We start from the raw sequence: 10,574 nt of genomic DNA, 5'->3' as shown, positions 1-10,574 counted from the left end.
AAACTGAAACTAAAAGACTGAAATACTGAAGTAAATAACATGACTACTGTCCTCGGAGAATGAGGACTCACCACTGATGTTATTGAGCTAGAGATCAGAAACTGATCTAAGCGTGATCTGGATGCTAAGAACCTGGACCTACATCACGAGAAGATGTAGCGTAGAGTATGCGTTAGTATTTGAGAGGTACTGAGCATGCAGGATACAGTAAAGTTGAAATAACATATAACTGAACAAGCAATAAAGAAAGAGTATAATCTGAACATGATATAGATACTGAATGCTGAGCTAACTGAATGCAAAGAACAAATTTATAACATGCTAAGACTGAATACTGACTGTAGTGAAATGAGGTCAATGCAATGTAGTCTGACTGAACTGTGGGAGCTACTAATAACCGACATAAAGCCACATAAGCTAAATGTGGAGTCCGATGTATACGCCCCATCGAGAGGATCCAATACGCCTGGCCAAAGGTGTAGAGGCATGTTGGCTCATCACTAAAATGATGCCTACAGAGGGGACTTACAACCTACGTGGCTCGTAGTTTTGGGACTATATGAGTGATTGACCCTAGTCTAACTCGGTATTATGTTACTCCCAATAGATTAGATGATTAACACATTAAGACTAAATTTATGTAATATATTAGATAGCTCAAAACTGACACGCAAACTGAGAATGCAATAATTATGACTAATAATGTGCCATTCGTAAACTGAAGCATGGGTATATCTGTAATAACTAAATAATCAGACCTAGCATGCATAATTCATGAACTAACGAATATATACAACTATGGTTATGCATATCAAATGAGAAACTGAGTAATAACATGATAATCTGTTTTGGAACATTAATTAACTAGTTCATGATAATCTGTTGAAGTTCTAGAAAACCCTAGGCCTAGTTATAATAAGGGAGTCAAAAATCTGACTGAATTCTAGGGACCTAATGGGCGAAAGGAACCCACTAGTGAAATACCACATACCTGGTGACGAATTCCACAAAGAAATTTTTCAATTTTAGGGCTGGAACTGGAGGAAACTTGTTGCGTTCTTGAACTAGGGTTCTTGACTTCTTTCTTCTCTTAGTGTTCTAACTTTCTAAGTTTGATGAATGATTGACTTAGGTAAGTCCTATTTATGTTTCTAGGATAAAACTAACCAAAACCACGTAGTTTAGGGGTCTAACAAAAAAAGAAAATACCAAAAGACCCCCGACTTAACTACTGTCGGAGTGACCGACAGATGGGATCGATGGACCATCGATAAACTGGCGGTCCGTGCTGGTCAACTGTCAATCAGTACTGGAGGTTGGTTTCTAGGGATCTGACCCACGGACGTGAACCACGGTCTGTGGTCTGACCTACGGTCCGTGGGTTCGGCCATGGGTCGACCCTTTGATGAATATTGGGGTTGAGTTTTGGGGGAGGTTGTTGATGCGAACCACGGACTACCAGCATGGGCCGTGGGTCACCCTATGGTCCGTGGGTGGCGTCCATGAGTTACACCTGCAACATCTGGAAATCTATTTTAAGGTTTGTTTCTGGATACGGGGTGTTACATTATCTCCCCCTTGGAAACATTTGTCTTGGAATGGAGACTAAACTAGTTGAAATGGAGGGAAAAAGTTACAACCCTACCACTAATCACTAGAAACTGATTTCTGACTGAACTAAGTTCCAAGAACATGCAAATACGCTGAAAATAGAAGTACAACTGAAAGAACATGATACTAAGATTGAGTTTACGCATGAATAACTGAAAAACTGAAAAGGAACTATTACCTCAAGATGGAATGGAATCGGAGGGAAAGAGGTGAGGATACTTGGCCTTCATGGTTGCTTCTTCTTCCCAGGTAGCTCCCTCTACGGACTGACTCTTCCACAAAACCTTGACTGAAGCAACTTCCTTATTTCTCAACCTTCAAACCTGACGATCAAGGATTTCAATTGGTACCTCTTCAGAAGTGAGACTATCCTTCACAACCACACTTTCTAAGGGTACAATAGATGTTGGATCACCCACACACTTCTTCAATAGCGAAATGTGGAAAACTGGATGCACTGCTGCTAGTTCTGTTGGCAACTCTAATTTATAAGCCACTTTACCAATCCTTTTCAAGATCTTGTAAGGGCCTACATATCTAGGACTGACCTTCACTTTCTTTCCAAATCTCATCACCCCTTTCATAGGTGACACTTTCAGGAAAACCCAATCATCAATTTGGAACTCCAGTTCCCTTCTCCTTACATCTGCATAAGACTTCTGGCGACTCTGAGTTGTCTTAAGTCTATCTCTAATGAGTTGCACTTTCTCCGTAGCATCATGAACTGAATTTGGTCCTATCAAGGCTGCTTCACCTAATTCAAACCAACCAGCTGGAGATATACATCTACACCTATACAATGCCTCATAAGGGGCCATCTGAATGCTGGAGTGGTAACTATTGTTGTAGGCGAACTCTATAAGAGGAAGGTGATCATCCCAACTACCCTTGAAATTGATCACACAAGATCTCAACATGTCCTCTAAGGTATAAATGGTACGCTCTGCCTGACCATTCATCTGCGGATGAAATGTTGTGCTAAGGTTAACCTGAGTACCAAGACCTTTCTAAAATGACTTCTAGAAATGAGAGGTAAACTGAGGACCTCTATCTGAGATGATAGACCAAGGAACCCTATACAACCTAACTATCTCATTAATGTAAAGCTTGGTGTAATCCTCCGTCGAATCCGTAGTCTTAACCGCCAAAAATCGTGAAGACTTAGTAACTGTATCAACTATCACCCAAATGGAGTCATGTTGTCTGCGAGTACGAGGTAAACCTGTACTGAAGTCCATGTTGATCACTTCCCACTTCTAAGTAGGAATGTTGATCTCTGAGTCATACCTCCTGGTTCTTTATGTTCTACCTTGACTTGCTGGCAATTGGGACACTTAGCCACAAAATCTACTATATCTCTTTTCATGTCATTCCTCCAATAGACTTCCCGTAGCTCACGGTACATCTTAGTGGCGCCTGGATGAATAGAATATCCGGAGTTATGGGCTTCTGCAAGAATCTGTTGTCTCAACTCACCCACCTTAGGAACACATAAGCGGCCATGATAGCGAAACACACCATCTCCCCCTTGGGAGAAAACCTCAACCATCTGCTGGTGGATGGCACCCTTAGTTCAAGCAATATCAGATCACTGTCTTCATTCTCCTTCACCGCCACTACCAAAGAAGATTCTGACCCATTCTGAACTGTTACACCACCATCTGATATGCTCATAAGACGATCTCCTAAGCGAGCAAGTCTGTGAACATCTTTTGATAGTTTCTTTCTTTTTTCCTCAACATGTGCTACAATACCCATAGATAATCTGCTAAAAGCATCTGCTACCACATTGGCCTTACCAGAATTGTAATGCACACTCATATCGTAGTCCTTGAGGAACTTACGCCATCTCCTCTGGCGAAGATTCAACTCTTTCTAGGTGAACACTTACCGAAGGCTCTTATGGTTTGTGAACACATCCACATGAACACCATACAGGTAATGTCTCCAAATCTTAAGTGCAAATACCATTGTTGCTAGCTCGAGGTCATGAGTTGGATAGACCTAGGCCGACTCTGGATGTATCACAATAGATCACATAACCGTCTTAACCCTCTGGTAGAGTCAAAACAGGAGTTGTAGTCAACCTAGTTTTCAATTCTGCAAAGCTCTTCTCACAATGATCTGACCACTGAAACTTGACCTTCTTCTGAGTCAACGTAGTCAATTGAGAGGCTATGGATGAAAATCCTTCCACGAACCTTCTGTAATAACCTGCTAGACCCAAGAAACTTCTGATATCTATAGGAGAGGTAGGCCTGGGCCATTGTTTCATTGTTGCTATCTTCTGAGAATCCACTCAGATCCCTTCTCTAGACACTATGTGACCAAGGAAAGCAACATATTGCAACCAAAACTCACATTTGCTAAACTTAGTGAATAACTGGCGATCTTTGAGAGTTTGCTGAAAAACCCTCAAATTACTCGCATGGTCTTCTTCATTCCTATAATAAATGAGGATATCATTAATATAGACAATAAAGAACAAGTCCAAATACTGCTTGGACACTATGTTCATCAAATCCATGAAAGTTGCATGGGCATTAGTTAGTCCAAATGACATAACAACAAATTCATAATGACCATACCGAGTTCTGAAGGCTGTCTTTGGAATGTCACTATCTCTGACTTTGAGTTGATGGTAACCCGATCTGAGGTCTATCTTTGAGAAATTACTAGCACCCTGAAGTTGGTCAAACAAGTCATCAATCATGGGGATGGGATACTTATTCTTGATTGTGACCTTGCTCAACTGCCTATAGTCAATGCTCATTATGATAAAACCATTTTTCTTCTTCACGAACAACACTGGTGCAACCAATGGCGAAATACTAGGTCTGATGAAGCCCTTATCTAGAAGGTCTTTCAACTGCTCTTTCAATTCCTTAAGCTCTACTGAAGCCATTCTGTAAGGAGCAATAGAAATAGGCTGGGTATTTGGAAGGAGATCAATTCCAAAGTCGACTTCCCTTTCGGGAGGAACTCTGGGAAGATCTTCTGGAAACACTTTTGGGAACTCGTTGACTACGGGAATTGACTCAAGAGTTGGGGTTTCAGAGCTTAAATCCTTAACCCGAACTAGATGATAGAGATAGCCCTTATCAATCATATTTCTGGCCTTAAGGTAAGAAATGAATCGACCTATAAGCGCTAAGCTACTACCCTTCTATTCTAAGATTGGTTCGTCTGGAAACTGAAAACGAACAATCCTAGTTCTACAATTGACTAAGGCATAACATGAATGTAACCAATCCATGCCTGAAATGACATTGAAGTCTACTATTTCTAACTCTACAAGATCTGCTGAAGTGACTTTCTGGGAGACTCTGACAGAGCAATTTATGTATACTCGTCTAGCTATAACTGGGTCAACGACTGGAGTAGAGACTGAGAAAGGTTTTGAAAGAGTTTCTGGACTAACATCGAATTTGACTGCTATATAAGGAGTTACAAAGGAAAGAGTAGCCCATGGATCTAACAAATCATAAACATCTAAGTAAAAGACTCGTAAAGTACTAGTGACTACCTATGGAGAGTCTTTCTGATCCTGGCGAGCCTGAAGAGCATACAACCTGTTCTGGCACTGTCCACCACCTATACCAGATGAGTTACCCTGCTGAGTCGGGTGACCTACTGTGTTGCTGAAGTTGTGGACTAGGCTCTACCATTGTTACCTCCTTGACCCGGTCTAGAAGGACAATATTTCAACATGTGACTAGACTGACCACACCCAAAACATCCTTCTTTTCTTGCAAGGCACTCGTTCGGATGGTTCTTACCACACTTAGGACAAGTTGGGTAGGTTTTGGTGCCTGAAACACTACCTTGAATCTTAGAGCCTGATGCCCTACCCTTTTGATCATTACGGAACATAGAGGATGGAACACTAGCTAATGAAGGTACTGGAGCTGAAAATTTCTGCTGAGACTGCAAGCAATTTCCACCACCCGATTTCTATTGAGAATAGTCATAGTTGTTGTTCCTAGCCTTCTTATTCTCTGTGGCTTGTTCCCTAAGCTTATCACCCTCAACCTGCTGAGTGTGAGTTATGAGCCTAGAGATGCTCATATCTTCAAGTAACATGGCATTTCTACACTCTGTCTTCACAAAGTCTGACACTCCATATAAAAACTTATTCATTTGGACCCTTGAATCAGAAACCATGTGAGGAGCATACCTAGAGAGTTGGGTAAAATTAAGCCTATACTCTTGGACTATCATGCTACCTTGCCTTAAGTTCATAAATTCTTGAGCTTTTGCCTCTCTTAATTCTCTTGGGAAGAGCCTGTCCAAAAAGGTCTCACTAAAGCAATCTGAAGTGATAGGAGCTGCATCTGTACCCCTGTTCTCTTTCCACTGAGTATACCAGATATGAGCCACATCCTTAAGTTGGTAAGATGCTAACTTAACCCGATCATTACAAGTTACCTGCATCACTTCAAAGATCTTCTTGACCTAATCAATCACGGTTTGGGGATCCTCACCAATCTGCGATCGTAAGAACTCTAGCGGATTTATACTAAAAAAATCTCGTACTCTGGCTGCAGCTGACCCTACATTAGTACCTGCCGGGATTGGAACCCACTGATTGTTCTGGTTGGTCACACTCTGAGCCAATACCTGAATGGCGTTCCGGAACTCTGCATTCGAAACTTCTTGATTTGGGACTGAAAGATCTGCGTTTGCATTCCTAGCATTCAAATTCCCGGTGTTAGCTCTACGAGAAGGCATGATCAATGAAACGTAGAACGTCGAGTTAGAATGGAATTAGATCATACCTTACGCACGATAAGAGTAACAAGAAAATGAAGATTTTTTCTAAAACACTTTGTAGCCTCTCCCTAATTAGATTGGTGCGCACTACACACCCATGAAAAGAACTCTACCTAGCACGGCCTTTGAGACATCCTAGGAAACATAAACCTAGGGATCTGATACCAAGTTTGTCATACCCCGAGCTAACCCCCAGACGCGGACACACGACCTAAGATTACAAGTGACCCCAAGCTAAGCTTGCAGGCATGACATGAGCATACTAAGAATAATAATAACTGATGCGGAAGTTTAAATATCATGAAAATAAAAGTGATGTGGAATACACATTCTTAAACTGAATATATCACAATCTGAGAGTTTTGATACAAGATAAATATCAAACTCCAATACTAAGTTGAATCTAACTATGTCTGATAATAGCCTCTAACTCACTAGAAGTTATTGGACATTCCCTAGCTAAATCTAGCAAAACTGAAACTAAAAGACAGAAATACTAAAGTAAATAACATGACTATTGTCCTCGGAGAATGAGGACTCACCACTGATGCTGCTGAGCTAAAGATCGGGAACAGATCTAAGCGTGATCTGGATGCTGAGGACCTGGACCTACATCATGAGAAGATGTAGCACAGAGTATGCGTCAGTACTCGAGAGGTATTGAGCATAAAGAATAGAGTAAAGCTTAAATAATATATAATTGAACAACCAATAAAGCAATAGTATAATCTGAACATGATATAGATACTGAATGCTGAGCTAACTGAATGCAAAGACCAAATTTATAACATGCTAAGACCGAATACTGACTGTACTGAAATGAGGTCAATACAATGGAGTTTGACTGAACTTTGGGAGCTACTAATAACTGACATAAAGACAGATGAGCTAAATATGGAGTCCGATGTATATGCCCCATCAAGAGGACCCAATACGCCTGGCCAAAGGTGTAGAGGCATGCTGGCTTGATCACTAAAATAATGCCCACAGAGGGGACTTACAACGTACGTGGCTTGTAGTTTTGGGACTATATGGGTGGCTGACCCTAGTCCAACTCGGTATTATGTTACTCCCAATAGATTAGATGATTAACATATTAAGACTAAATTTATGTAATATACTAGATAGCTCAAAACTGACATGCAAACTAAGAATGCAATAATTATGACTAATAATGTGACATTCGTAAACTGAAGCATGGGTATATCTATAATAACTGAATAATATGACCTAGCATGCATAATTCATGAACTAACGAATATATACAACTAGGGTTGTGAATATCATATGAGAAACTGATTAATAACATGATAATCTGATTTGTAACATTAAATTTACTAGTTCATAATAATCTGTTGACGTTTTAGAAATTCCTAGTTCTAGTTATAATAAGGGAGTCAAGAATCTGACTGAATTCTAGGGATCTAATGGGTGAAAGGAACCCACTAGTGAAATCCCACATACCTGCTGACAAATTCCATGGAGAAATCCTTCGATTTCAGGGCTGGAACTGGAGGAAACTTGTTGCGTTCTTGAACTAGAGTTCTTTACTTCTTTCTTCTCTTAGCTTTCTAACTTCCTAAGTTTGATGAATGATTTGACTTAGGTAAGTCCTAGTTAAGCTTCTAGGCTAAAACTAACCAAAACCACGTAGTTTAGGGTTAAAACAACGCAGTTTAGAGGTCCAACAGAAAAGGAAAAGACCAAAAGACCACCCCGACTTAACTATTGTCGGAGTGACCGATGGACGGGATCGATGACTGATGGTCCGTGCTGGTCAACCGTCGATCAGGAGGCTGGTTTCTGGGGTCTGATCCACGAACACGGACCACTGTCCGTGGTCTAACCTACGGTTCATAGGTCTGGCCATGGGTCGACCCTTAGACGAATTTTGGGGCTGAGTTCTAGGGGAGGTTGCTGATGCGAACCATAGACCACTAGCACGGGCCGTGGGTCACCCTACGGTCCGTGGATGGCATCCGTGAGTTGCACCTGCAACTTCTGGAAATTTGTTTTAAGGTTTATTTTTGGATACGGGGTGTTACATATCCTTTGCCAAAGGAAAATCACATATTTTCTGAATATGATAGATCATGATTTCAACCTAACACACTCCCGACTTACTTCATAGATCTATATTATTTCTGCATGATTTCTAGAAGTGGTTACCAATATTTGATTCTTTGAATACCAAGATATTATTATGCCTCCATATGTAAACAAATAGCTCATTTGAGATCGAGCTTTATGCAGATTAAATAAATATGCTTCATCTACATAATCAAATCATTTATGACTCAGATTGATCATTTCAATTTTATTGAAGCTTATATTTTCTTCTAAAAGAAAATCATACATCTTCTATGTGTTGAGTCACTTTCTTTGTTAGTTTCTTGACATAACTTGAATGATAATATGACAATCCCCTCACATAACTTATATATATATATCAAATAATCTTCTAGCATTTGCATAACCAGCAATCTGTAAGTGCACCAATTGCACTAATACATGACATTTTTAATCATTTTCATGAGGTTGAAAAGATTCTTTCCTATGTTAAGAAATCTCAGAACCATTGGGTACTCAATGGAATTGTTTTAAGACCTTTTAAATCCTTCAAGAATTTTCATATAACCTTCATCGTCTAGTTAGACATGATAATCAGTCATTATATATATTTAAGTATTTCATCTATTGTCAGACTGAAATAAGTCTCATTGAATCCACAACTGGAGAACATATCTCCATTTAATAATGTCAGGACTTCTACGAAAGCCCTTTATGCCCCGAGGCACAAACCATACTTTATACCTTACGGTTATACTTTCGCACAATGATTCATTTGTACCTCACTGACATATATATCTATCTATGAACTATAAGTTCAAAAACATCACTTTTCTAAGTGAAAGAAAATAACTTGAATAATGTATTTTATTTGGCCAATCATTTATCTGTCCACATTATATGACAAATTCGAATTTAAGATCCTCATAACCACTTATACCATTGAGTGTTACTTCATATCAAAGATACTGTCGACGGTCATTTAACTCGATTCCAATACGACATAACTTGTTGAGATCTCTTTATTTTTCATCATTTTTAGGTACCTGAACCTTTGCCAAGGTTTTATGAAGTGTTATGTCATAGAGCTCTTTCAAAGCACTTACCTCATTATCATGACAATTTTGATAATTTGCTCCTCTCCTTCCTCAAGGATTTTTACGTTTGGAATCGATTGGTCTATCACGCTTCTGGCGTACCATAGACTCTGTCCTTCAAGGACTATTTATTGAAGCATTTGCAGCTTAATTAAAATATTGAGTCATCAAATACATCTGACAAATTATTTGCAACATTTTGCAAATAAATTATCTCTTGAACTTCAAGTTCACATTTTTTTTAACGAGGATCTAGATAATTCACCCCACACATAATTTCAGCTGCTAAACATATCTCCCCCTAATGTTAGGAAATCTAACATTTACCCAAACCTCATTTGGGATCCATCTTTGTGCGTGGTGGAACAATAAAATCATATGTGCACACATCAAATTTTTAGACGGAAATTATTTGGTTCCTGACCCTAAACCAATTGTGATGGGAGAACCTTGTTGTCTCGATGCATAGATGTTAAATAAGCTCATCTTATACCAAATTTTATTTGAGAGATTTGTTCTCTTAATCATTGGTCTAACTATAATTGGAGGCATACAATTTCTGCTAAACCAACCAGCATTATCAATATAATTTTATAGTTTGGAACTGTGCTCTTATTTTAACAATTCGAGCAAACAACCTTACAAAAACCAATGTGTAAGTTGATACAAATGCACATGTGACCATACAATCACATACCATAGATGCATCTATTAAATCATAACAGTGAACGGTCCACATGGCATGTGAACGGGCCCATATTCACCTTTCTATATGTTCCAAATAATTTTAGGGGATACATTCCCAACCTTAGTTGAGTCAGTTATCAATTTGGCATGAGAACAAGCAACAAAGAGAATCTTGACGAATCTTTTATTTCTTCAAACATATAGCCACATGAATTCTCAATTTCTTTTGCATCACATTTAAATCGGAATGGCCAATCGGTTATGCCAACTGATATTTATTCTAGTTTACTTTTGCATGTGATTCCTTCATCATGTCCAAATTTTATTCAACAAACA

General features: G+C 39.3%; 1 protein-coding gene across 1 annotated transcript; it reads right to left on the bottom strand.

Annotated features, from left to right (window-relative positions):
* Nucleotides 1–5,565: 5,565 nt before the first annotated feature.
* LOC125829128 (uncharacterized) lies at nucleotides 5,566–6,342 on the bottom strand. The gene is made up of 2 exons (XM_049508391.1): nucleotides 6,177–6,342; nucleotides 5,566–5,960 (listed from the first exon to the last, which is right to left on the bottom strand). Exons 1-2 carry the CDS (start codon nucleotides 6,340–6,342, stop codon nucleotides 5,566–5,568), a joined length of 561 nt encoding a protein of 186 aa, XP_049364348.1.
* Nucleotides 6,343–10,574: the final 4,232 nt, after the last annotated feature.

This window comes from Solanum verrucosum, unplaced genomic scaffold, assembly GCF_900185275.1.
Source record: "Solanum verrucosum unplaced genomic scaffold, falcon-dt-bn FXZP01000007.1, whole genome shotgun sequence".
In the NCBI taxonomy this organism is placed as follows: domain Eukaryota; kingdom Viridiplantae; phylum Streptophyta; class Magnoliopsida; order Solanales; family Solanaceae; genus Solanum; species Solanum verrucosum.
Note: the sequence above shows the minus strand (reverse complement) of the source record. Positions and strands in the feature narration are given on the sequence as shown.

Coding starts and splice junctions, on each gene's coding strand:
- LOC125829128 (XM_049508391.1), bottom strand. CDS start 6,342: ATGCCTTCTCGTAGAGCTAACACCGGGAATTTGAATGCTAGGAATGCA. Junction 5,961..6,176: donor GTGGGTTCCAATCCCGGCAG/GTACTAATGTAG, acceptor CTCAGTGGAAAG/AGAACAGGGGTACAGATGCA.